The 27427-nt window shown below is 54.3% G+C and overlaps 7 protein-coding genes across 7 annotated transcripts; 4 read left to right on the top strand and 3 right to left on the bottom strand.

The window, feature by feature from the left end:
* Positions 1-663: 663 nt before the first annotated feature.
* Positions 664-9323, top strand: B0H18DRAFT_1114164 (uncharacterized protein; the record flags this gene model as incomplete). The annotated part of the gene is made up of 3 exons (XM_048033078.1): positions 664-1540; positions 2795-8716; positions 8761-9323. The coding sequence occupies 3 exons, from the start codon at positions 664-666 to the stop codon at positions 9321-9323; spliced, it is 7362 nt and encodes a 2453-aa protein (XP_047899044.1).
* A 1084-nt stretch (positions 9324-10407) lies between these two features.
* Positions 10408-11135, top strand: B0H18DRAFT_1114163 (uncharacterized protein; the record flags this gene model as incomplete). Its single annotated transcript, XM_048033077.1, has 2 exons — positions 10408-10896; positions 10950-11135. The coding sequence occupies 2 exons, from the start codon at positions 10408-10410 to the stop codon at positions 11133-11135; spliced, it is 675 nt and encodes a 224-aa protein (XP_047899043.1).
* An 851-nt stretch (positions 11136-11986) lies between these two features.
* B0H18DRAFT_950963 (uncharacterized protein) lies at positions 11987-13522 on the bottom strand (the record flags this gene model as incomplete). The annotated part of the gene is made up of 6 exons (XM_048041987.1): positions 11987-12384; positions 12432-12513; positions 12600-12648; positions 12864-13026; positions 13410-13441; positions 13485-13522. The coding sequence occupies 6 exons, from the start codon at positions 13520-13522 to the stop codon at positions 11987-11989; spliced, it is 762 nt and encodes a 253-aa protein (XP_047899042.1).
* Positions 13523-15109: 1587 nt separating this feature from the next.
* On the bottom strand, positions 15110-16024 carry B0H18DRAFT_975705 (uncharacterized protein; the record flags this gene model as incomplete). The annotated part of the gene is made up of 3 exons (XM_048044097.1): positions 15400-16024; positions 15235-15339; positions 15110-15170 (listed from the first exon to the last, which is right to left on the bottom strand). A coding segment is annotated over exon 1 (311 nt), but the record flags the coding sequence as incomplete, so codon positions are not given.
* A 429-nt stretch (positions 16025-16453) lies between these two features.
* Positions 16454-16849, top strand: B0H18DRAFT_950962 (uncharacterized protein; the record flags this gene model as incomplete). Its single annotated transcript, XM_048041986.1, has 1 exon — positions 16454-16849. The coding sequence occupies one exon, from the start codon at positions 16454-16456 to the stop codon at positions 16847-16849; it is 396 nt and encodes a 131-aa protein (XP_047899040.1).
* A 7811-nt stretch (positions 16850-24660) lies between these two features.
* Positions 24661-25720, bottom strand: B0H18DRAFT_1207035 (uncharacterized protein; the record flags this gene model as incomplete). Its single annotated transcript, XM_048036199.1, has 6 exons — positions 25686-25720; positions 25357-25639; positions 25198-25302; positions 24958-25146; positions 24729-24908; positions 24661-24675 (listed from the first exon to the last, which is right to left on the bottom strand). The coding sequence occupies exons 1-6, from the start codon at positions 25697-25699 to the stop codon at positions 24661-24663; spliced, it is 786 nt and encodes a 261-aa protein (XP_047899039.1). The 5' UTR covers positions 25700-25720.
* Positions 25721-26187: 467 nt separating this feature from the next.
* B0H18DRAFT_864076 (CCAAT-binding transcription factor (CBF-B/NF-YA) subunit B-domain-containing protein) lies at positions 26188-26487 on the top strand (the record flags this gene model as incomplete). The annotated part of the gene is made up of 2 exons (XM_048039746.1): positions 26188-26310; positions 26371-26487. Coding segments are annotated over 2 exons (240 nt in total), but the record flags the coding sequence as incomplete, so codon positions are not given.
* Positions 26488-27427: the final 940 nt, after the last annotated feature.

Here is a 27427-nt window from a genome sequence, read left to right as displayed (position 1 = left end):
CCGGGCGTGAGAGGACGTCGGACGCGCGTGTTCACGCGGCGGGATGCGCAGACTGCCTCTGGCGCGTCGCGATTGTTTGAGTCGGTGGCAGCAGCACGGCAGGTGGCGTCGGGCGTTTGCGCGAGTGACGGGTACGGTCACGGGTACGGGTTTGGTCCGGGTCACAAAAACGTGACCCGGACCCGTACCCGGGCATACCCGTACCCGCTACCCGTGCGGGTTCCCACGACCCGTGCTCTGCACTAGTCCACGGAGCCTATGCGGAGCCGCAGCATTCACGAAACTCGACCAGCTATACGCACAAGCACCGCCACGGACGGACAGAGACGGGAGCCAATGACACGCATACAGCAGTGAGTTCCTGTGCGTACGGGCAGCGACTTAGTCGAGGACACCTCTCGTGGTACTGGCAGGACAGCCGACTCGGATGCCCACGTCACCGTACGCTCGCATGTTCACCGAGGCTGCCCACTCACGCTTCGCAAGTTTTGGAATGGAGTAGCAAGTCTTACGGCAAGGAAACACGAAGGAACTACCCCGCACGAGAGCCTCACCGTGACGACGAGACCTGGGATGAACGCGAGCACCGACGATTTCAGGACTCGCGAGCAATCTGGAGGCACGCACGGAGGTGTAACTGTCGTCTCGGGAAGGCGACACACGATGGGTAGAGGAAGTAGCTGGGAAATGTACATGGGTAATGCAAGCTCTATGACACAGGTACCTACAGGCACATCGGACAGCAGTCTACGTTCACTCGACGACCTCTTCCTCGAAGTATTTCGACTCACAGCAAGGGCGTTTGAGCGAGTCGACGAGCCCGCGGGAGATAGACTCGCTAGGATCAAGGCGACGCAGTTCAGCGACGCAGTACCTTCGGACACGACTGTTGGTCGCGCGAACTCGGAGCAAGCGACGGCGCACCAGTACGACAGGTCGGAAGGAGTTGCAGTGGCGAGCAGAGGGCGACACGAGCAACCAGCTAGGCGAACATCACTGCACCAGTTCAGCGTATACGAGCGTGTCGTGACGGAAGATAGGCGAGCGACTTCAAGGGTCGGGGCCTGTCAGGTGAACGTCAACCTGAGGACACTTGAGAGGTCAGGATACGAGAGCCGGAGCGAACGTTCAACCGGCAGAGCCTGGAGTCCGGCGAGTAACCAAGCAAGCGAGCATGGGACTCGGGGAGCGGGGCCAACGACCGTCACTAGCGTCGAATACGAGGATCTCTGTACGCAAGACAGGCACGCGCGGGGGTCAGGGCAGCGGACGTCATGGGCCAAGGTCAAGGCTGTGACGAGGACGTACACGACAGACTACCGCGAGTACCAGGTGCATCGCCACGGTGCCGAGAGAGAGGAGGTCGGAAAGTTGCTGGCGGTGCCGAAACGAGTCTTTGTGGTCGGGGACGAGGACCAGCGACCCGAGGAGCGGACTGGAATGGAAACACGAGCATCAGAGCAGGTGCAAGGTATGACTGCGGAGGTCGGACTCACGGGTGGAAGCGATACGGCGAGCGACGCGTGCCTTGCAGTGGTCGGTAGGCGACAAACATCTTCGCTCGGCGAGGTACTGGCGTCAATACGAGGAGATCGAGGAGGACCGGATGTGCCACACGGCGTTGATCAAGTGCGGACCTATGAGTACTCCAGTGCAAGCATCATCGAACGAGGGAAGAACGGAAGAACGGAGATACCTGGATACGGCACAGGCGGGGCGTCGAGCGCCGAGCAAGACGAGTCAGGGCCACGAGCGAGAGACTCACGGCGGGCGGGAGTTGCATGCAAGAATCTAGCAGCGACGGGTATTGCGCATAGTGTTTGAAAGTCCAGTCCAGTCCAGTCTTTTGACCCCTTGGAGGAAAGACTGGGACTGGGACTGGTCCTAGATTGACCCCAAAATGGTAGGACTGGGACTGGACTGACTGCGACCAGTCCTTTGCAGTCCAGTTGCCTCCAAAGACTGGTTGCAACTGGTTGCAACTGCACATGCAGTCCCAACTGGTCCCAACTGGTCCTGACTGGTCTTTTGCCAGTTGCAACTGGTTTTTTCAAGCAATTGTGTCTGACAAAGTGACTTAAGCTACTGTGATATGGTATATGACCGCAGGCAATGGTGTGTATCCCATGGGAGCATCACAGTTCAGTCCATAATGACTGATACAGGCAAGGCATACGATGTCAGTAAGGGTGAGACAGGTATACCTACCATATTAGGCATAGGTGGAGGTGCATAGACAGATGATACATGTTGCCTAAATAGGCCACATCATCCATATGTCCACCATCTGGTGCCTATCCTATGTATTAGTGCTATTTATGACCCCAAAAACATCCCATTTGGCCATGTACACCAGCATATTAGGGGGGTGGCCAAAGACCAGTCGCAACTGGTTGCAACCAGTCTTTTGACCAGTCCCTCCAATTTGCCCAACCCTGGAAGACTGCAACTGGACTGGGTAGGACCAGTCCTACTTTGACCAGTCCAGTCCAGTCTTTCTAAGGCCAGTCCCAGTTCAGTCCCAGTCTTTTTCCAGTCCATGGACTGGACTTTCAAACACTAATTGCGCAAGGCCGGGGTTTCGACGGCGAGCTAGGCCGTGACAAGGAGAGGATGGCGGGTGGTGAGGCTTCAAGCGCAGCCAGTAGCGCGTGCAGCGTCGAAGGCGTCATATCAGTTCCACGAGATACCTCAGGGAACGACGGCGCGACGGCAAAGGAGCTAGATACGCGCAAGCCGCGGGATTGACAGGCGGAGGAAGCGCAGGCGTTCAGACGGATTGTGATTCGAGCAGCGGAGACCACGCTCACCTATGGGATCTCCTCGACCGACTACGCGTACCCCGGACCTTTACCTCCCTCCGCGAGACCTGCCCTGTGTGCGCAGGAGCATGCGACGAGCGCATTTGAATTCGGAGTGGACGACGCCCCCCTTTTGGACACACAGCGGGGCGGTGATGGACACGACGGCGGCACGGAGCGTGTTGACTTGGCGAGGGTTCAGCAAGGGAGAATTGTCGCGATGAGCGAGATGGAGTACAACGAGAGCTCGAGCGAGAATCACGAGCAGCCGCAGGCAGAGTCGGCGGAGAGAGGACGGTGGCGAGGGACGATCGCTCAAGCGCCTGAACCACGGTCTGCACAGTCTACTGGCGCCTCGCTGGTCGCCCAGGTGGAAGATTTGGCACGTGCGTTCTCGCCGCTCCCACGTCTCTGCAATACTAGCAGCTCGTTTGCGTGCAGCTCTACGTGGCGAAGTGCGAGATGCCCTGCGGTGGCTCATACCGGCCAGGCAGCAAGAACTGAGGGAACCACGCAGGGGACATACGAGCGGCAGTGTCACGCCCAGTCGAGCCTACCTGGAGCATACATCCGATGCAGGCAATTCAGCGGCGCGCAGGATGCCAGTGTCTCCGCGTCGGAACGTACGGGCGAGTGGGAACGGTTCGAGGGTGAAAGAGGGGTGAGACGGACTGGTCAATGGGCAAGTGAGTCGCCGGAACAGTCAAGACTGAACGAATGCGACGCAGCAGGTCTGGGCATCGACGTGCATGCACCTCCGCGCCAGCAGGCGGACCCGGCGATCGCAAACTCATTACCGGAGGGAACACTCACTCACGGACCTGTTCCAAGGCAAGAATTGATGAGGCAGGCGAGCTGGTTCCGCAACTCACAGTCAGAGTACTACCCGGACTCGAGCTCACCCCGCTCTCAAGTCATGCTAAGCCAGTGCATGGTGTCGGAACGAGCGACAGGCGGAAGCAGGAAGGACAGCGTTGAGAGTCTAGCGACGGACACGGAATGGACGGGGTTCGAGCACGGCGCGTTACGGAGGAAACAAGACGAGTTAAAGAAGACGGCGAGACGGAGCATTGCCGGGCGGGATGGTCCCTCGGAGGGAAGGAAGCAGAACGCGGAGGGAGCGCCAACGTTCGGACGAGTCTCAACGGAGGCTGGAATCACCGATAAAGCCCCCACGACCAGTCGCTCACTTGCGGGACCGTTGTTCTCGCAGACCTGGGCTATCGCATTGGCACGGAAGGAGACGGTACACGTAGGCGAAGCTTCAGTAGGAAGAACGTCCATTCCGGAGCGATCTAAGGAGGAGGAGGAAGGCAGCTGCCGTCCACAAGCATCTGAAGCGGAGGAGGGTCAATATGATGCGGAGTTAGGGCCTGCTTTGGACACGATGGGACATATCGAGGACACGCATACAGGAATTCAAGCTCGAGTTACGCGGAGGGCCGGAGGAAAGAGCATCTATTACGAGGCTACCTACGACAGACGGACGAGCCGAACCATCACGCCCACGGGAGAGTCAAGGCACGCCTGCTCGGAAGTCACAGCGAGCCAGCATGTTCTGTCTCTCCAGGCGGGACACGAGTACGGGAGCGAGAACATGGAGAGCCAAGCCGTTGCGGATACGGCACGGGCGAGCTCAGAGATGGAGGTGCGCCGGAGGAAACAGCAAGAACAAGACGGTCCTCTGGATGCATCGAGGCGACAAGTTGCGGATTCAGACGGGCAACGGGAGCTATGGGAGGAACGTATGGAGGAGATGCAGACGTCCGGATGCAGGTCAACACTCGAGATCGCCTGGCGATGCGCGAAACAACTAGCAGGTAGCGGAGACCACGTCGCGGAAGGAACGGCAGGCGAACCTCGGTATCGAGAGCGTGCGGACAACGACAGCAGCGCGGGACGGAGGGAGCACGAGAAGGTTGGAGGGCTCGTGGTGGCCATGAGACGAGTTTCCAGACGAGCCGGTAGGCGGGACGTCCAGCCACAGGACCCAGACGAGGCGCACACACACGGGCAGCTGGCCAGAGCAAGGGAGGAGAACGGACTCGCGAGCAGATTCCTTACGGTGAATGGTTCGATGTGCATGTACGAGCTGCAGGGGGCGAAGGACAAGACTGCCGACAGCAAGCGTGCCGAGGTCCGGGACGTCGATGGTAGCCAGTCGGAGGAGGCGGAGTTGGGCGAGAGAGCATCCAGGGTGACGATTGTTCAACTGCATGGACCAGGGCCGGTGCTGTTCACGCCCGGGGTGCTAGTCTCTCGAGCCGCGGAGGGGGTACATGCCATCTCGCGTTGCCTGAGGTCAATCCGGACCCCCGATCTATCGAGCTCGCTCGCGTACAACACCGTCTGGCGACACACGCTACAAGAAGCGACGGGTGGTAGTCCAGCGATTGGGCAAGGTGGATGTTGCACGCGGGAGCCGGTGCAGTTTCGAGGCAACAAGGAGCGAACGGAGACGACTAAGTGCTGGGGCAAGTGGTACAAGCGCTCGGGGATGAATCATGGCAGGACGGAGGCCGGGGAGGGTCGGAATTTACTGAGGGTGAAGGCACACGGCTCATTGGACGATGCAGAAGAGCGAGTCAGGACAATCGAGGTACAATGGACCGAGCGAGCGACACGTGCGCGGAAGATGGGTCGTAGAGCCAGTGCAGCAGTAGAGACCTGCGCCAAGGTGGAGGAAAGCCCACGGACGCACAGTATCACACCGGAGTGTAGCAAGGCGGGATATTCCACGAGACCTCAAGTGCGACCCGGAAAGCTCTTGCGAAGCGACGAGGGAAGGTCCGGGAATGAGCCACTAGTCGAGACGCAAGCGAGCAAGAAGGGGAGGGGCAGGTGTCGGATTGTGACGGACACGTGCGTAGGGAGCCAGCCGAACAACCACACGAGAGAGGACCCGACGGCGAGAGATGGTAGTCCAGGGAACGAGCCGAGCGAGTCTGACGACAGACGACTGCGATTGGACGTGCCAGAGACGGCGAACGGCTGCGGGCTGGGCGAGTGCAGGCCGCAAGAGGTGTCTGGCGAGGGGGTTTCATCCGAGGCTAGGGGTGGACGTAGGGAGGTACGAGGTCCGGGACCGGGAAGCGAGCAAGCCGAGTTCGAGCGGGAAGGTTGCGTATGTCAAGACCGGAGCCCAGGAGCAAGTCCAGAACGAGGACGGACCGGGGAAACAGGGTCCGAGGATACGAAGGCGACTTGCGACGAGTACGTGCAGACCGAGCACAAGGGAATGGGCGAGTGGATGCAGGACAGCGACCACGAAGTCAAGCCGTTGCAGGTGAACACTGGCATGGTCGAGGTCAGTAAGCCGACCAGCGCTCTCGTAGACGTACCCGATGTAGCTCGGGAAGGGTCTGTGGCGGACAGGCCGGCGCGCGGTCGCAGGGGTACGGACCAGGCTGTGAGTTTGAAGGCGAAGTCAGGGGAGGCCAAGGTGGTTGATGAACATGCCGAACGTTGCGAGGTTGCGAGATCATGGGGTGGAGTAAGGGCATTGGCAGGCATGTCATGGGAAGACGGACGTGCCGAGCTTGGGAGAACAGGCGAGAGCCACGCGGAGGATAGCGAATGTGAGGGGGTCTCGCCAGTGAACCGGGTCGAGATCAGTCAGTCACACAGGCTCAAGGCGGACCTCGCGGACGTACATGCACGCCGCGAGACGGACCAGGCCGCGAGCTTCAGAGCGGCAGAATCGCAGGGTTCAACTGAGGCGTCAGCACGGACATCGGGAGAGAGCGGACGTGTTGCCAGTGAGTGCGAGAGAGAGGGCGAGTGCACGCAGGATGGGGATAGCGCGACGGTTCTACAGGTGAACTCGTACGGGATTAGCAACCTAGACGGAGGACTGGTGGGCTCACCAGACATACCAAGGCGTCGACACGTAACGGTGGCGAGGGATGTTGCGCAGGCTACCGCGGAGTCGGACGGGCAAGAGCCGGGTCCTCATGCAGGATTTGTCGAAGTCAGCCAGCCAAATGGACTCCCGGGAGACATGACGGACCAACCATCACGACGAGAGATGGGGGAGGGGCACGTACGAGCTCACGGCGACGCGAACCAGCTGAGTAGTGGGGAGCCCGAGTCAGCTGATGAATGCGCTGGACATGGCGGCGTTCGGGAGGCTACGAGACCGTGGAGTCGAGCTGCAATGTCAACACGGATTGGCACGTCGGGAGGGAATGGCCATACTGAGTGTAAGGGAGCGAGCACGCGCGCGCAGGACAGCAATAGCGAGGCTGTCTTGCAGGTGAACCTGCTCGAGATGAGCGAGCCGACCGAACTCTGGGCGGACGTGAAGGACATGCCATTGCGACGAGGGGCGGGAGAGAGGTACGTACACGCGGGTGGGGAGACGAGTCAGGGCCAGAGCTCGAGGCCGAGTACGAGGGAGATGAAGGATGGAGGTGCGGGCAAGATCCGGTGTGGTACGAAGTGGCAAGGGCTTGAAGCTTCAGCCGGAACGTCATCAGGCATGCGGAGGGGATACGGGTGCACCAGACGTGGGGAAACGGGCACGTACACGGAGGAGGGTGGTGGCGAAGCGGTTTGGCAAGTTGGGATCATCGAGACCAGTTGGTCCACCAACACCTTCAAGGACGTACTGGACATATTGTGGCAGCGAAGTCTGGCGGGGGATCTGTCATGGAAGCGAAGGGATGACGAACGCCACGGACACGAGGTTACCAGCAAATACGAGCAGGATGGCAAGTGCGAAGAGGTGCTACAGATGGGATTTGTCGAGATCAGCCAGCAGAATGGTTGCTTCGCGGACTCAGCAGACATACCGGGGCAACGATACCATACGGGTGGGCTCGTGCACACAGAGAGCGAGGCGAACCAGCGCCCGAGTATCAAGCCGAGTATGGGGGAGCGGGCTGATGAACATACCGGCCGTGACGAGACGTGGAGGGCGTCGAGCGCGCAAAAGCACACCACGCGCTCTGAGAGTGAATGGACGAGCAGTCAGGAAAATGGACGCTTCACAGAGTCGGGCAACGTACCGTGGCAAGGACGCACGACGGGTGGGCTCGGATACAAGCAGGGTAGTGAGACGAAGGAGGACAGGTGCTTCGATTCGAGTATGGTGGACTGTGACGAGGACATCCGTCAGCCTGCGACGCAGTGGAGCAGGAATCACGACAACGGACCTGATCAGCGAGACACGACGCAGGGACACGGTGAACGGCCGGCAGGCATGCACGAGGAACAGTGGGACGCGGAGCGAGGATGTGGCGAACAGGCGATTTCGATGCACGACGAACAGCGGGAGGTGTTGACCTCTCAGTCGAGCTACGCGCACGACAGCACAGGCTGTAGGGAAGTCAGCGGGACGATTGTCTCACCGGTTGAACCGCCACAGGGATTGCAAACAGAAGGCGATGTGGAGGTTCCAAGCGTTAGGATGAACAGCTACGAGCCCGAGTCTGCGAGTCAAGACACGCCGGAAGATGCCTGGCTGCTGGGAGACTTCGGCGAGTTCGACACCGATACACTGGAGCAAACATCCGAGGACGACCTCGTCGCATGCTGGCACATTGCAAAGGACGGGCGGCGGCTATGGGGATACATTCCGCGAGCCGAAGCCGAGGCGGCCCTGCGCGAAGTTGAGCAGGCAGACAAATGGATCCCAGAGGATGACACACGCACCGTTGACGAGGATACCGAGCGGAGCAAATGGCTAGCGCAGTACCTGGTACACGAGTGCGTACGACTCGGGGTAGATGTCTCGGATAACCCAAGGAGCGAGGACTCGACGCAGTGCGAGACTGGGCAAGCAGGCCGCCCAGGAAACCCGAATGCGCATGGTCCGGCGGAACGTGAGCGACCACAGAGTGCGGATCCGAGTATGGGGAGCCTCGTGGTCAGCCGGACAGGGTGGTCGAAGCGGGAGAACGTGGACTGCAAGAGTGCCTACTCGTTGAGTCGGCCGAGCTGAACATCCCGGACGAAGTGCACGATGACGGGCTAGTAAGCTGTTGTCACCTCGACGACCACGGGCAGTGGATCATCGAATTTCTTCCGCGCGACGAGTCGAAGAGGGCGGTTACAGAGGCAGATCAGCAGTTGCGCGGTGGGTTCATGCGCAGTTTGGTTGCGACGAGAGGACACACCGCAGACAACATCGACCGGAACAATCGACAGTACCAGGCGCACAAGCAGGCGAGGGACGACACGATGGCCTCGGGCAACGCGACCGTCGCGGACGATCATAGACTCGGACTCGCCGGAGAGTGCCTACTCGTCGAGTGCGCTGAGCTCAGGGTCCCAGAAGAGGTCTGCGATGAAAAACTAGTCAGCTGCTGGCACTTGGATGAGAACGGGCATCGGATCGTGGAGTACCTGCCGTGCGCAGACACAGAGAGGGCAATGGTCAAGACCAATCAAGACTGCGGCTGGCTTGACGAGGACGACGGTTGCACGCACGGTGTAAGCGGAGTTTGGGGACACGATATAGAAGACGGCGAAGCTAGTGGGCTTGCAACCTTTATGTCGCAGTGGATTGCCCTTGGTTAGGAAGTGTTGTTGTGGGGAGTAGGTGACCGGGGACGGTCACAATGCGAGTATGGGGGAGATGTGGGGAGTGCCTCCCGCATAGGCTTGGACAGTACGTATCTCACCCATTTTTTGGCTCTCTGGACAATGCCATTCCCTCCGAGCTCATGGACAGTATTCATCATTCCCTCCGATTCCTTACTTCTACTGTACTTCATGGACTTGGTACGATTTGGGCTTTCCTACCATATATGGCAAGTACCTAGTCTTAGTCAGCTTTCGTGGCATACAGTGCCACGAAGACTTGTACATATCTCAGCTCTCCCCACCTTGAATCTAGAGATCTGCGAGCATAGCTCGCGCATTCCCCATACACTCGCTGGAGCGGGGAGAGGCTCCCTGGGTCAGTCAGTGTTGACCGACTCGGGATGAAGAATCTTTCGGACGAACGCAGCGCCACGTAATCGGGGACAAGGACTCGCGGAACAAGTACAGGGATTTGCGGAACGAGCATAGGACCTCGCGGAACGAGCATAGGGCCCCGCGGAACGAGTATAAGGATCAGCAGGACCTGCTTAGGAGCTCGCGGAACGAGCATAGGAACTCGCGGAACGAGATAGGAGCTCGCGGAACGAGCGTAGGAGCTCGCGGAACGAGCACAGGAACCTGCGGAACAAGGAGGGCAACCACGGAACGAGAACGAGGTAACCGCGGAACGAGTTCAGCAAGCGTAGTGACTGCGGAGCGAGAGAACGAGTCGGAAACAGAGGGATCTGCGAGGCTTGGAGAACCGAGGACGAGGTCAGCGAGCCTGAGGCATCGTTGTGAGATCACTCCCCGGCGCGTCCCCCCTCCACTTTCATAGTATATTCCGATCCACCCATGTCACCTCTACCCCCGAAGCAACGGATCACCCCACCCCTCGAACATCATCGCGCCCGGGGGTATCCCACTCCCGAGCTACACAGCGCGCAATGCACATACTGGAGTGATCGCCGCGCTGTCCAGCAACCCCGATGGCTTCTCGCCGACTCCGGTGATGATCACACAGGGTAGTATGACAACCGAAGAGGTTGTCATACAACATTTTCACCAAAGATTGAAAATGGAAGAGGGGGAAGGGACCGGTATGGGCACTGGTACAGTTTTCGAGACTCGGACTCAAGACTCGGAAAGCCAAGCTATATTACCTGCTCCATCGCTGCCACCTTTCCAACATCACCCGCCAACGCGCAACACGACGAGCTCATTGCTTGTCGTGGGCACTGGCGTGCACCCTATCACGACCAAGGTGTCCGCCAATACCACCAAAGTGTGCTCGTCGAGTACGCCGAGCCCCCCGCTCGATGTACACAACGAGACCATCCCTCGTGATGATGCCACCATCAACACATCAAGCGGCATGGTCGGTGTGCAGTCTAGCACGACCGACACACCCATTCCTATCGCGACGACAGGTCTGTCGAGTACGCAGAGCTCGTCACTCGATGTACTCAGCGAGACTGATGGCTTCAGCAACGCGTGCAGTGCGAACCCTCACGCTTCCCCCTCCAGCGAGACTCGATCGTCGAGCACTGCGAGCCCCTCGCTCACGGTACGTGGCGAGACCAACGTTCGCGATGAGATTGCTGTTGATGCGCTCAGAAGCACGTCGAGTGGCCTGTCGACGTCAACATTGACTACCGCTGCTGCTCCAACCACACGCAAGCCAGTTTTGGTCGACCAGCGCGAGAGCAAAAGCTCAACGATGTTCAGTACATCCAACTCAACGGATGTACTGGTCTCATCTCGTTCGACAGCTCCGCCAACGGACCTGGCGACTCATTCGACTAGTGTTTGAAAGTCCAGTCCATGGACTGGAAAAAGACTGGGACTGAACTGGGACTGGCCTTAGAAAGACTGGACTGGACTGGTCAAAGTAGGACTGGTCCTATCCAGTTCAGTTGCAGTCTTCCAGGGTTGGGGAAATTGGAGGGACTGGTCAAAAGACTGGTTTCAACCAGTTGCAACTGGTCTTTGGCCACCCCGCTAATATGCTGGTGTACATGGCCAAATGGGATGTTTTTGGGGTCATAAATAGCACTAATACATAGGATAGGCACCAGATGGTGGACATATGGATGATGTGGCCTATTTAGGCAACATGTATCATCTGTCTATGCACCTCCACCTATGCCTAATATGGTAGGTATACCTGTCTCACCCTTACTGACATCGTATGCCTTGCCTGTATCAGTCATTATGGACTGAACTGTGATGCTCCCATGGGATACACACCATTGCCTGCGGTCATATACCATATCACAGTAGCTTAAGTCACTTTGTCAGACACAATTGCTTGAAAACCCCAGTTGCAACTGGCAAAAGACCAGTCAGGACCAGTTGGGACCAGTTGGGACTGCATGTGCAGTTGCAACCAGTTGCAACCAGTCTTTGGAGGCAACTGGACTGCAAAGGACTGGTCACAGTCAGTCCAGTCCCAGTCCTACCATTTTGGGGTCAATCTAGGACCAGTCCCAGTCCCAGTCTTTCATCTGAGGGGTCAAAAGACTGGACTGGACTGGACTTTCAAACACTACATTCGACCGACGCGTCGCCTGGAGGACATGAGGCGCAAACAGATTGGAAGTCGACGGACTCACATTCGTACGAGCGGTACAAACCCCCGCGAGACGCATCCTTGATCAAGCCGTCGCCCGCCATACACACGAGGAGTTGACCTCGTGTGTGCGCAACTCAAGCATGTCAACAACCAAGTCGGCCATGCAGGCACTCGAGGAACCAAAGAGGCACAGTACTCCCGAATCGTCGGAAGTACTGACCTCTTCGTCCTCGACAGCTAAGCCTGTGTTGACAGCCCACAAGCCCGGCTCTGACGCGCCGACTCGGGGTACATCAACTAGCGTCCGTTGCACATACGAGGAGTTGACCTCGCGTGCGCACGAACTATCAATAACCAAGGCTACCGAACGGGTACGCAAGAAGGCACAAAGGCCCAGTACTTCCGAATTGCCGGAAGTACTAGCCCCCTCGTTGTCAACTGCCACACCGGTGTCGACATTCAAGTCCAGCCTCGACGTATCTACAATTACATCGAGCCATCCTGCGTCAAATACTCGCCGCACGCACAATGAGCCGACCTCGCGCGTGCGAGATACAACGGCAGAAGTCCCCGATCCAACGAGGACTTCCACATGGCCAAGCTCGACAACTGCGACAGGGAGTGAACGGCGACGTTCACCCACTGTTGTATCCTCAACTGCTCACAACTCTGAGGCCAGGGCACCCCGCACGTACAAGGGTACGACTTCGCGCGTGCGTGAAGCATCCGCGGAGGCCGTCCAGGCTGGTCATCGGGAAAGTACAAGCACACCGAGTTTGGTAGACCTACGTGAACGGCGAGATTCACGAGGACCAAGCACCTCGGTACACAAGCCAGAACGGCCGAAGCCGGTGTCGATGGCCAGTGCACCGGACGACGTGTTCAGTGTACAAACCATTGATACGTCTTCACCAGGAAATCACCGGGAACCAGATGACTTCGCCGAGGAATGCACACACCGTCCCCGCGTTCTTCGGGAAGACTCCGCGTGACTCGAAACAACCCATGCTGCAAGTACAGCATTACCCCCGGTCGACAAGGGCCAGGCTAGTTCCCGTACCATTCGGTGGGAGACGGTTGAAAGGGGGGAAGGGAGTGGCACGAAAATTTGTGACCACTTGTCTGGAACGAGTACCAGTACATCAAATCACGATGTACTGGGCTCGGAGATGTTGTGTGTCGACAGTTCCAGGTGGCCGGCCGACGAAGCTAGGCGCATTGAGTGCTTCAGTTTCTTGGCTGACCGACTCGACATTGACCTGGCGTGAGCCACGGATGCGATGGGTGTCCACGACTGGAACTTATGGGCCTTCTTCAAGGTCCGAGCCCTCAGCTGCGGCTATGCGCTTGAATGCATGTCGCCTCAGACGGAGTCGTATGCCCGTGCGGCGAGGCGAGCATGGGACAACTTCCACAGGACTGTGGAAGTGCGACCTGCTTCCATCGCCTATGCACCGATGTGGGCTGAGTTAGTGCCACTCGGAACCATCCAGACATGGGCTTACAGGCCATATAGGCATATCTTTGTATGAAATAGCTGTAGTTAGTGCAAAGGCTTCATACATAAACCCAGTACTCACCATGGCCTGCTCTCATACATGAGCTGCCACGTGCTCATGTATGAGCGAGGCGCCGTCGGTCGTTGCCCATTATAGCAGGCACACCGGAGTAGCCCGGTCCCTTCGCCCGCGGCGGGGCTTGGGCGGGCGCGCGATGCGAGCTGCCCGATATGGACGCTCATCGGGGTTAGCGCATCTGAGATCAGGTACGATCTCTTGCGCCACTGCCCGCTGTGTGGCGTCAGTTTCGGCCAAGCCCGGGAGCCCGCAACGAGCCGGGCGAGCGGCGAGCGGTTCCGCCTGCCGTTTACGACCCCCACTGGCACCATCCCACCGTGACGTCGGTCACCGACGTCGTTAGAGTACAGCGCGCACAACAAAGTGAGCACGCAGGACCAAAGAAGCCGACACTGGCCTCAAGGTGAGTGCAGACGCACACGAGCGAGCGAACTGACGTGGCCACAGGACGCGGCGGCGCGTAGCACAACACGCGCGTCGACCGCGAGCGCGCAGGGCTAATGCCCCGCATGCAAACACAGCGGACGGGCGAATTGCGAGCGCGGGCGCGAGGGCGGTGGGTGCACGTGCGCGCGGATGGGCAGACGAATGGGCGAATGGGCGGATGGGCGGGCAGGCACACGGGGAGGCACACGGGGAGGCACACGGGCAGACAAGCGGACGGGTGAGCACACGGATGGGTAGGACAGTGGGCAGACGGGTAAGTGGGCAGGCGACAGCACATACCCGCCGCGAGCACGCTGAGCAAATGCCCAGCACGCAAGCGCAGCTGACACATGCAGATGCAGGAGGGCAGACGGACGAGTGGCGGGGCGGACGAGCGGGCGGTGGACGAGCGGGTGGTTGACGAGCGTCGGGTGGACGAGCGGGTAGTGGACGAGCGTCGGGTGGACGAGCGGCGGGTGGGCGAGCGGCGGGTGGGCGAGCGGCGGGTGGATGAGTGGCGGGTGGACGAGCAAACGGGTGAGAGGGCGAGAGGGCAGGCAGTTGGGCACAGAGCACGGACCAGCGCCATATGCACGGCGACCGCGAGTGTGCAGGGCAAATGCCCAGCACGCAAGCATGGCCGACGAACGGAAGGACCGCGGCGGTGGGCAGGGTAGGGGCATGCTCGAAACACACCGACCGCGAGTGCGGATGGTGACTGCCCTGCTGCCCCTGCACGCAGAGACAGCCAGCGAGTCTTAGTTGGAGTCGGAGTCTTGCTAGATAGGGTCCGTGCTGGATTAGAATAGAGCAGCCTGGTATTCAAATCAATCACTTGATCTGACAACCATCGCGTTCGCGTTCAACATTCAATGACTCGGAATTGTAACGGCACATTGGTAAAGAGACCTTCCAAAGGTAGTAAGGACATGCATTCTAGTTACGATGACCGTGTTTCAACGAGTCCAGTATACTAGTATATCGCGCCGCAATACCTGTTATGACTCGAGACCGAGAGAACCAGTACACTAGTGTAGGTAGACAGAGTCCTTACTGTACACGAGAATAGCTTGTGTGCTGTACTGGGTTGTATACATTGAATATATGCCACTCATCACGTATCTGATACCTATTGCAGCATACGGGACATGCATACCTAGTACGAAACGGCCAGAATGCAAGTCGCAGATATGTTGCAGGCGTAAGTAGGACCGTTAAACGCGTTGTGATTGGCCAGGAACAGGCCGAGCACATCGGGCTTGCCCAATTTGGTGAGGCAACAAATAGAGACAAATGTTCAGTTTACGGGGGCGCCCACAAGGCTCACCTTACTTGTGTGCTACCATACCTCCACGATCCTGCTTTCATGACCGTCTCCGCACGGAAGACCACGGTGGAGATCCCGAGACACGTTCAGAAGTGAACTCAACCAGTAAGTGCGCCTGGCCTGTCATCTATGCACTCACTAACCTGCTAGTAGTACCCACCCCGGACTGAACCTCGTCTGGCACTCGGTCGGCGCATCCTTTCCTGGCCACCCGCCGAATCACGAGTACGTCCTGGATGGCACGTTGACGAGTATGTCGGACGGCGCGTCGACGGGTGTGCCGAATGGCGTGCTGATCAGTACAAACAGTGCGTCAGCGGGTATGCATGGGGGCGCGTCGGCGAGTACAGTACCGCGAACGGCGGTGCGTCGACCAATGCAAGCGGCACATCAGCGGGTACGAACGGCAGCGCGTCGACCGGCACAAACGGCGTGGGTCCGAATGGGGACATGTCAGGAGGTGTAAACAGCGGTGCGTCGACCAACACACACAGCCTGAGTGTGTCAGGACTCAGCAGAGACGAATGAGTCCGCGGCAGCAGGTACGAACGGCAGTGTGTCGGCCAGCAGAAATGGCACGTCAACAGGTACGAATGAAGGCGCATCGACAAGTGGAAAGCACGTACTAACCGGCGTAAATGAGCCATTGGCCGGCTGCCAACAAGGGTCACCACCGCGTAGCAAGCTCTGCTATAGGCACCTTCGCGCTATCAGTGGGCGACACACAGGAGGCTGCGGGTGACGGGTGGGAGGACAAATCGCAGCATCCATACGATTGCAGCATTCATCAGAGCATTTGTCGGGGCCTCGAACATACCAGGTCATTTCATGGCTTCATCCTTCGTACCAATCAGATTACAAATTGCAGTGGTAAGTAAGGAATGTATGTACAATATATGTCGCAGAGAGCAACATACACGCTGGGTATTGTACCTAGCCCAGAAGGTGTAGATCAAGTAGATCGCAAATCGTGATTGCAATTGCCCGATGCCCGTAATGGCACCCAAAGCGGAAGAGCGCGCGACAAGACCTATTGAGGGTAGCCGCCGCCGCCAACCCGCAGTGACACTGACCCGGGCTGTCCCTAAAGGGAAGCTGCCCTTTCGGGTAGCGAGCGGAGCGCCGGTCGCACCTTCATATATGAAGGTGCAGTAGTCACTGCACTGTAACTAGTGGGATCTATGTATGACCCCTTTACACTAACGAGAGGGATTCATACATGAGCATGCCAGCATGTGGTGGGGCTTATGCTCGACTCTGGGGTGACGAGGTGGCCAGGACTCGGATAGTGGTCCATCATCAGCCTCAACCAACTCGCGCGAGCTGGTGGGATGACAACGACTACATCTCTGACATCTCGTCGGGTCACCGAGATGTCCATGTTGAGTACTCTCCAAGCCATCACTCCGAGTACTCTTCCGAACACAGTGACCATGGTTCGGGTGACATTGAGGCTAGCTCTGTAGTAGTCTCCGACGACTACTACGAGTCAGACTCATATGAGCCTGCCTCACCTGTCTCGTCAAATGCATCAGGTGGTTCTGCATATTCCATGTCGGACGACTATGATGATTACGACGAGGACAGTGGGGACTACTACTCCGGGTCTGAGTAGTAGTCCGCTTTTTCGAGGCTTACCTGTACCCTGAATAGGTTTGAGTTGTACGTTCAGGTGCAGTTAAGTAGTACGCTGGCGCTATATGATTGTATGTTCCGTCTTTTTCTATGTTTCTTTCATGCATGTTGCAGTATGTTCAACCATAGAGGTTGAACACACTCAATCCCGGGAGATCATGTTGTGTACATCCAATGGGATGTTCAATACATGGGTTGCTTCCCTCGGGTCACTGCAGGATGTGGATTGTCCACGGAAACTCGGTGGACCACCACATGGACTATTGTATTCCGAAACCCGGACTGCAGTAGATCTTACCTGGACCTGAGGTGAGTAGTCTGCCACAAGAAGTTCACATGGCATGATCTCTTCATTGTCTTCCAGTTGAACTCGTGAGACGAGTCCAGTGGGGGAGAGTGTAACGGGCCTAAATGGGGGTTATCAAGACTTGCCCAATACAGCATATCTAATCATGTATGTTTGCTTATGTTTGCTCATTCTACTCGTATTGCGCGCCAGCGCACTTACTCGTTTTGGGCAACTTACTCTTTAATCACTTGCCTTACGATGCTCAGTCTGTAGACTTCTCTCACATAATAGAGATTGGATACAGTGCATCTGCGGGCGTGATATTGAGTGCGTTACAGTGACAGCATATCTTACGAGCACAGCCTTACGCGTTGTCACACCAGACGAGCGTGGGCATGGATGGTTTATCCATGGATGGTTTTCCCATGGATGGGTGGATGCATCCAGATGCCATCCAAGGCAGGCCCTGGTCACAACACTCGCAGCGGTGTTTTATCGCTGCAGTGCTGCGACCGCACGTCATTGATCATGTGACTGCAAAAAACAATGCAGTCAAAAATGTGTAGGATATTCATTCTGAGGACAAAACCTACTGTTTTGGGCCCAGAAGAATTGTATAAATTCCCGATAAATTTGAAGACCTCAGTGCAGCCATCCTGAAGTATTTTCAGGTCATATAAAGTCAACATCATCCTGATTACAGGTGCCACAAGGCCAGTCAGCTTCCAAGATACAGTAACACATTGGGTACTGAGCTATGATATCTTGGTGTGATTTGCGTTAAATGAGAGCACAATTTTTGATGTTTGAGGATTGAGACAGTGTGATATTGAAATATGCAGTACATATGTGGTTTGGCAAGTTATGCACATTTAACAACATGACTAGACACAGCCATGTGTGTGCTCCCAATATGTCTGATATATATTCACAATCACAACACAGTGGCTCTACTATTTTCCCCAGCAACTGCCTTATGTAGCACCCTGAACCAATGAGTATAGGAATGTATACTGTTCTGATTGTCCTTTGATACAAGCACAGAGCAGACAAACACAATGATGGAGAAAGTCACAAATGCCTATAGCTATGGAAAGATGCAATTTGTGTCACATAAACACTGATATAACCCATGTGTTCATGAGCAGGAGCATCAGCAACTCTTGATGCCTCACAATAGCACTACAAGAATGGGACACAGTACATATATAATGCATGTATGCTGGTTAATGATTCACCATATGCCAATTGCTTGAACTGATGCAATCATGTACTCTGAATATACCATCATTTCTACAGTATTTACTGGGCCCACAAAGCATTGCCCAATGTGAGATTCCCAATTGGGAGGGCACCTACCATATGTAGTAATCCTGATTCAAGTTGTGTGATAGCTCCTGCTTCACAGACCCTCCCATAATTTCCCTAGCCTTCATAGTTCCTTATGCATGGAACAAAGCATGAACATGTGCAGGATATTCATTCTGAGGCCACATAACCTCCTTGTGTAGGCTCAGAAAAGCCCCAAAAACCCCAGAAAATCAGTGAGGTACTATATATGTGGTAATTGTGCTCACCCAAAGCTCTGGCAGCACTTTGCAACATAAGTACCATACTCTTGTATGGGACCACAGTTCATTCATATGAAAGGGTGCAAGACTCTTGCAAACTGCCTGCTGCTGTGCAAGAAAAAGTTGATGATAAAATTCTTATTTACAGGTTCTTGCTCTCCATTGGATATCCATAATCATGACTGTGACATATCACTCAGGTCATGAATCAGGAAACTTTGACAGTAACATAGCTTTGATAATCTGTGGATGCCCTCATTTGTTAGTAATGTGAACTCCTCAGTATAAATTATGAGGCAACAACATCAGGTTCCCACCTAATGCATTTAGCCAGAATGTTGTTACCTATATCTGTATTGACAGTAACATGCTATGGAATGATGTCAGGCTATGGGATGAGGAGAGGAATGCAGATGAGCACTCCTGAATACTGCATCTAGAAGGTTGCAGCTATACATGACACATGTGACTTCCTGCTTTTCCACAGCATGAGCTACAGTTCATGAAAAGGCATCATGAGTGTAACAAACTCAGCATAGTTGGCCTAAACAGACTCTGACATTGGGAGGTCTAAGCCAATGTAGTATCAATTTGTAGGGAAGTATATGACCTACTCAGTTCAAATGATACAATTGATTCTGATCATTGTCATTATTGACTTGATTAACAGTTCCTATACAAATTCCATGATACAAAAGTCTCCCAATAGTAAAGGAGTATTATTGTTCAGAGTTTTGAGACAGTACATAATGTCCCAAACATGGTGAAACAGGGCAGCTCAGCTACAGTTGGGCAAGAACAAGTCTGCAACCACACATATCATTGGTTAATGACTGTGTGGAGATATTGGCATAGCTATCTATGATCAATAAAGATTTATGATCAAGAAATATGCACATTATGGATTCTCTAGGATACTCAATATTCAGGATTCAATGCTCTTGTGTCTTGTGTCATTGCAATGAGGATGGTGAGCAAGTACCTCTGTGACTACTATAATACTGCCTGATGATTTCCACTTGGCCTGTGTGACTCATGTGAGGTTATTGTTATTGTCACGGTTTGACAACTGCTTGGTAAAGCATGGAAGTTAGCCTGACAGACTAGTATATATCAATGCATTTGATAAGTGAGATTCAAGCAATGATTTCATGAGCTAGAAGACAGACAACTTGAATACAACTGGGATTGTATTGCCATGCATGGCCCACTCCCCAGCAAGTCATTCTTATGACTGGAGAGAATGTAACACTTAGCATGGAGCCCAATGTGGCAGGTTTTTCCCACAGTGCATGTGACTGTTTGAGTGCCAGATAAGCAGAGATAAGTAACACTTACTATGCCATCATTAGCTGAGTTTCAAATTTCAGACTCCCAGATGATGTCACTTAGAGCCCGTTCAGCAACCACGAGTGATTGATTCTTGAAAGTGTTTCTTCGGCATCTGGGTACATCCGAGCGCAGATTGATTCCCCACTTGGACATTTCCCCTTGCTTATTCAGCGTGTAGTCGCCTGTAGTCATGTGTTGCTTGTTGCGAGCTTGTCGTGCCGTTGCCATCACTTCACTGACAGGGTCTTGCTCGCTGTCGCTCACAATGAGCACAGACCCTTATTTTATTGTAGGGCATGTAAATTAGAAAACTGATAGCACATTGACTTCCCTAAGAAAATTCAAGGAGGATCTATGTAAGGTGTATGCAGAGCCCAGACTAGGCGAGGTCACGAGGATGTCCCGCTCATTGTCATGCTCGATGAGCGCAATGTGTCGGGGAATGGGCGGGAAATTGGCCGGACTCACGGGCCTTGACTGGGCTGAACGCAGTGATCATCAAAAGTCATGTGTTGTCAATGGGTGTTTCCGAGCCTTGTCGGCACGCCTGGCAGCCTGGCAAGGGGGGGAAAAGCTGGTGAAACCGATTCTGAGTGATTCTGTTCATCTGGTGGGAGAAACACCCGCGAGAATCGATCGCTTGTGGTTGCTGAACGGGCTCTTACACCAACACACCCACACAAATGCTGTAGCTGACAATTGCCCATGGACTATGGGCTCCTGTAATGTCTAGCTTGGATTCCAATATGGAAAGTGATGAACATGGCATGTGACCTCACCAGCAGCACTGGGCTCCAATATAATCAATTCCTAATTGCAGCAGTAAGCACCCACAAATAGATATGGCAATCATATAGTCAACTTGTAGCCCTTGTTTCATAGAGTCTACCATAGAGTCTACAGTAATTTTGTGGGGCCCCCATAGTGGCTAGTTAGGCCAGAAAATGCAAATACAAAAGAAAACACCAGTGACTTTGCAGAATTTGAATTGCTCAATTTGACCCTAGATATGGAGAATATGACCCATACAGTATAGCCATGTGTGTCAGACATCATGAAAATGCTTTATGGTGCCACAACAGAGCTCAGAATGGGCAAGGACAGCTAGTTTGATGCTTGTACATGGTATTATAGCTTGCCTTCCATATATGGTAACATGTTGTAAACATCACAGGCCTCATCAACATCCCATAGTACTCTATGAATATCTTCTGATTTATCTGCTATTTATGGAGCACCAGACATTCATCTTAGTGAAAATTACTGGATTTGGAAGGTGACTCACCATTTAGGGCAATGTGAGCTTTTGTGATGCTTCTTGTGCAAAAGCCCTCCCACAAGTTGCCTGAAATGTGTATTTTCCTGGATAACACCAGTTACAAATCACTGAGTATGTATACATGTCTCTGCTGCACCAGAAAGGGCACAATGGCCACTGGGTCTAGCCAGTTGCATGATCATGTGACTTCGAAAAAGCGGTCAAGAATGTGCAGAATATTCATTCTGAGGACAAAACTTACTGTTTGGGGCCCAGAAAAGTCGCATAAATTCCCAATAAATTAGAAGACCTCAGCACAACCAGAATCAAGTACTGCAAGGTCATATGGGACCCATGTCCACTCAGTTAAATATAATACAAAGCTGCCAGTCAACTTTGAAGATACAGTGCCATATTGGGTGTTACCTGTGGTCACTCTGCAATATTTTGTAGTGATTTGCTTATAATGAGAGCATAATGTTGAATATCTGAGTTATCAGGCAATACATTATTGAGGTATCCAGTACATACTTGCTGGGGAGAGGGCCATTTAGTGAAGAGTTGCATTCTTTCACATTTTGCACTATTTAGCTGCCATCTGATGGTGCAAACATTACACATATCCTGGTAGGCTGTGTGGTTGTCAGGACATGGTGCCCAATCATGAGCAACATTCCAATTGAGTAAGTAGCGCACCATGTACATGCATCTTGTATTCACTGCTATATTCATAGGAGATTGTCTGTGTAGAGCACAGATGGCAAAGTAAGACTTGCACATGGAATTATCATTGCCTTTCTTCTTTGCTGATGTTTTTGTGTTTTGTAGCACCTAGTTATGTATCTATTGATTGGACTATTACCGAGTTTCTGGTACTAATTTCCTTAGGCTTGTTTGTGACCAGATGCCTTCAAAGTTACTGCTTGGTTACTATAAGCTCGGAATATGTTGACACACTATTCCAACTTGTAGGCAATCTAAGAGTAGCTTTCAAGGAAAGGCTGGTGTCATGCAGTACACTATTTCCGAGTTTTTGTGAGGCTGTGCTAATGTTTCAGCCTTCAGGAATGCCTGTGGATCACAGAGCACATCCTTGGTGATCAGTGGCAATCTCGGGCATGCTTCGGGAATACACAGCTTAGCCTCATGACTTCCTTGCTTTTTGAGGCTGTGAGCTTATTGTTTGCCTTGAATGGTCTCGGAAAGCAGTGTACAAAGCCTTCTACTATATTCTGGTATTTTCCTAAGTATTTCTCGTAGCTAGGAGGCTGTGCACTCGGGAAATGCATAAAAGGAGCATCCCCGAGAGCAAGTCGGAACATCTCTCATCATCTACATCTACCATCCACACTTCTGTACTCAATGTACTCTTCAATTGATCACTGATCAATCTGCCCTTGACTCCTAGACAGTCTCGGTGGCACAATACCTAAGCTGTACATAGCTTTGCACTGTACATTGCCTGTTACCTTTGTCTGCTCATCACTTCACACTGGGTGTCATTGAGTAACATACCTTTATTGGCATTGACTGAAGTCTGTTGGTAAAGGTCCGGTAACTGCCACTGAAGTTGTTATAAGGATCAGAGTAGACTTGATAGACTTCTATTGTACTCCTTGTGTGACACTTCAATTCCAGAAAGCCTTCTTTCGGAAGTAGCAACTGGTATACTACTCCTCTGTATACTCTTATTCTGCTTTTACTTGGAAAAAAGTGCAGTAAAGAATCCAATAGAACATTCTATTGGAGGGCAATCTTTACCAAGATCAGAGGTTCTCTCTCCAATGAGGGGCTGGTACTGTGTACTTGTACATCAGCACTGCAGTGGTGCAAAGTCCCTATTTGATTGTTGTTATTGTGATCTGTAGTCACAACTACTGCTCTCTCTTTCCTTGAGTTCTAGTTGAACTAGAGGCTCTCCTTACTCTGAAACCCCCTTCCGACATTTTCGAGTTATTTGCTCTGTGTTACCATTGATACAAACCAGTACTATTGCTCATTAGTATCTCAGTAATATTGGTATTAACTCGGAAATCAACCGAGTAAGAAACAGATCCATAACAGCAGGTCTACTACATCAGCTACCAGATTTGAGGTCCTGTGTATGTGTGAGTCAGAGTGGGTCAGGATGAGTCAGGCACAGTTGCAGGCACATGATACAAGTCACAAGATGAATCTAGCATGTGACCAGTGTTGTCACATAACTAGCTAGAAAGCCATTCCAAGCAAAATCTACCATACAACACTTTAGACCATATTTGCTAGGACTTTGCTAAGAGGTTTACTCCATTTACTGCAGATCCCCCATGTTTCGGGTGTGCGTGTAGTGCAGACTTTGGCTCCACTTACTTCAGAGTGGAGCACTCTTAACTTCAAATGTTCCGTGACCTAGGTCCTAGCAAATATGGTCTACTGTACAAGTCCATATAGAATGAGCAAAAATGGGATAAAACAAGCAAAAATATGGTGCCTATATATCATATCATCACACTGAGATGGAGGAGGATGCCAAGAGTGCACAAGCCCCAGATTCATTATAAGTTCTGAGTGTTGTGGTACTCCTAGTAGATACCCTCACTTGAGAATCAGTACAGATGTGATTACAGTCATGCACCAGTCACTGTAACACTCAAACTGTAATCAAGCAATCTTATGACTACTAGCAATGCAACTCCATAGTCTCTGTGCTTAAAACATTGCTACACATCCCTTCCATATATCTGCCAAATGTAATTCCCAGAAGCTGAGTGTTTGACTCTCCATGGCCTGAGAACATGTGTTACACTGAGTGGTCAAGCTGTCATGCACATAGGCACCCAAATGCAATGAACTCACCTTGCTCCAAACTCACCATTTCTCAGCTTGAAAAATTTCAGAAGTAGCCAGATAGACTGTACATTCTATCAAGCATCAGCAAAAAGTAATAGTGGGTAGGTAAAGTGGCAGGGTGAGGTGTACAAGGGTGTTACAGTGACCAGTTGTGTTACAGTGACCAGTGCATGACTGTACCAAGCACCCTCTCACCACATGATGAACATAAAGCTGAATGCAGTATATGTATTCGAAATGCATGACTGTGCTGAATAGCATTATAGCAATAGCATAGCACAGATAGCAGCTATTATATGCAAATGAAGGAACTAGATCACCACAAGGGAGTTTTTGAATCAGCACTTTAAACTGTTTGTGTTATCAATGTCAACCTCACTTCCCTCATTTGATGTACCATTCATCTGAAGGGTGAATCAATGCCTGTCAAATTCAAGCTTGCAACACTGTACAACACTAAGCATGCCATCTGAAAAGCCGGAACTGAGGGTGGCATTTACAAATATGTAATACTAAGCCTTTGTGCCCTCGATGAGCAGTCAGTCAGTATATGATGGGGAACAGATGCCGCAATGCTCACAACTACTGATGTCCCAAAGCGCTCTGCACGTTTCCTCCGCTTCTCCAACTCCTCCTCATCGGCAGCTTCCACCGGAGGCGCATTGCGCTTCCGGCCGTTCGTCTGGACGGTAGTAGTCTGCGCTGCAGCAGGCTGCCCGGTGCCGAACCGTGCTGCACGAGCGGCGAGCTTGTTCGGGTCCTACGAGAGCGTCAATCATTTTATCACCCAGTGTAACACAATTACTCACGTCGAGCAATGGGGCAGCAAGTTTTGCGCTCTTGGCCGGCTTGATCTGTTCAGCGGACGGCTTCGTTGGCTCGACTAACGGAAGACCGAATCGCGCTGCTCGCGCCTTCCTCCTTTCGAACTCTTCGTCTTCCGCGGATTTGGGCGTGCTAGTGGCATTAGAAGCCAATGCTACCGCTGTGGAAGGCGACTACAATAATCTTCAGCTCAATCGGACGTTACATGATGGGAGAACACTCACGGCGTGTGCAACGGATGATGCGGGCTTTGATGGCGGCGACGTTGCCACCTGTGGACGTGCAGGAGAAGGGGGATGCGTATTTTGGGCGGCAGAGGCGGAGCAAGTCTACAGAAAACGGCTGTGAGAGTCGCCAGTGAGTAGAGCAGAGTGAGGACTTACTGTGGGGCTGGCTCGGAAGGTAGCTACAGAATATACCTTAGCACGCCGCGACAGGAAGACGGAAAGACACACTACCTCGTCGCGTTCGGGCTGCGTCTGTTGTTTTTCAGGCTGGCCGGGCACCGCGTCGGGTGCTTTCGGCGAGTGCTGCGCGTTGTACACGTCGAGGGCGGCGGGAGACGCGAGAATGCGCGCGATGAGGTCGTTCTTGTTGGACTTGCTGGGGATGGAGACGGCTGCGCGAGTGAGGATGTCCTTGAGGTCGACGACCTTGAGTGCTTTGCTGTGGACGGTGAGCGCGGTGGAGGGGACGAGAACGGGGGACTCACAGCTTTGCGTCCATGGCGGCGGTGGACGAGAGAGGAGAGCCACAGCGGTTGTGGCGGATGTGGCGAGGCACGTGGACGGGCGGCCAATGGGAGGGGGGACGCGCCTCGCCGTGGTTGCCCAATCAGCGGCCCTCGTCCGTCGACCAGTCGCCAGCTGCAATGGATCCCGTCGATCACCTCTTCAACCCAAATACATACCATCAGTACCGTTCGTCCCCTCTCTCCTCGTCCTGCCGGCCCACTGACCCCCGCCCTCACAGCCCACCATCAGCCCCATCTATACAACTTTTACCCCCAGCAACAACACCAGCAACAGCAGCAGCCCCCGCCCCATCAGTCCCGCCAGCCATCCCCCCACCAGTCCCCCGCGTCGACCCCCATCCCACCGTCTCCCCATGGCCTCTTTCTTCACCATCAGCAGCAGCAACAGCACACCCAGTCGCAGCCGGACACCCACACCCGCGACCAACGCGAGCAGGAGCCTCCTGTCGACCAGATCCAGGATGACCCACCGCTAGATGAAGAGCCCCTGTACGTCAACGCAAAGCAGTACTATCGCATCCTCAAAAGGCGGGTAGCCCGCGCCCGTATCGAAGAGCTTCACAGGCTATCCAGGCAGAGAAAGGTATGCTCCAACCGTATCTCCTGTCGATCCAGTCCAACTTATGTACGCTCCGTCGTCCAGCCCTACTTACACGAATCGCGCCACAAGCATGCCATGCGCCGCCCCCGCGGTCCTGGCGGACGATTCCTCACCGCAGAGGAGATAGCCGCACAAAAGGCCAGCCAGGCCGTTGAGGCAGGCCCCTCCGCGTCCACGTCCCAGAACGGCGACGACGACGACGCAGAACTCATCGAGAAAGACACGGATAAGGACACCGACAAGGATGCGGACATGTCTATCGACAGTCCTCTCGAGGTTAAGCCCGCCTTCGCTGCTCCGCCCCAGGTGCAGCTCCCAGAGGTCAGATCTGACCAGCGTCCGGCCCAGCCTCCTCTTCAGCCCCGACCGCAGCCTGCCCGGCCTCAGATACAGGTGCCCACGCAGCCGCAACTCCAGCAACAGCCGCAATCATCGTCCCACGCGCAAAAGAGCAAGCCTCAGCCTCAAATGCAGTCGCCCGTGCACATGCAACCATCGTCTCACTTCCAGGGCCAGCCGCAATCGCAATCGCAACCGCAACCGCAACCGCAACCGCAGCCTCACCAGAATCACCAAGCAATGCGCACGCCGTTCGACAACCAATTATCGCTCGGGCATAATGCTGGGCCCATCAGCCTCCTGAGCGTCGGATACCAACACTCCCTCTCCCACCCCACTACTCCTACGCCACTGTCGCCGCACCCCAGCATGTCGGACGCATTGCGGGGTCGCGAGCACGCGACGCACGGACACTCCCATCAGGAGCACGGGCAGCACGACCACTCTCGGCACATGGGCCCGACCGCCTCGTCCAGTATGGGGAGCCACCTTTCAAACACGTCCGCACAGCCCATCTCGCAGCCGGGACCCGCCTCGTCGTCTTCGATCAACCTCCGCGCGCCATACATGCAGATGCACCATGTCCCTCACCCGCACGCGCATGCGCGCCACCACCATCGTATGTGAACAACGTGGAGCGGTTGTATCCTGACGATCGCAATGTGATGGGCATATCCGGGTCGCTCAAGGGGGACCTGCAGTCGCGCGCTGGAGATCTTATGCGCTACGGTACGGGTCCCGAGTCGTCAAGAAGATGAAT

This window comes from Fomitopsis serialis (assembly GCF_022376445.1).
Source record: "Fomitopsis serialis strain Sig1Antser10 chromosome Unknown B0H18scaffold_4, whole genome shotgun sequence".
NCBI lineage: Eukaryota > Fungi > Basidiomycota > Agaricomycetes > Polyporales > Fomitopsidaceae > Fomitopsis > Fomitopsis serialis.
Note: the sequence above shows the minus strand (reverse complement) of the source record. Positions and strands in the feature narration are given on the sequence as shown.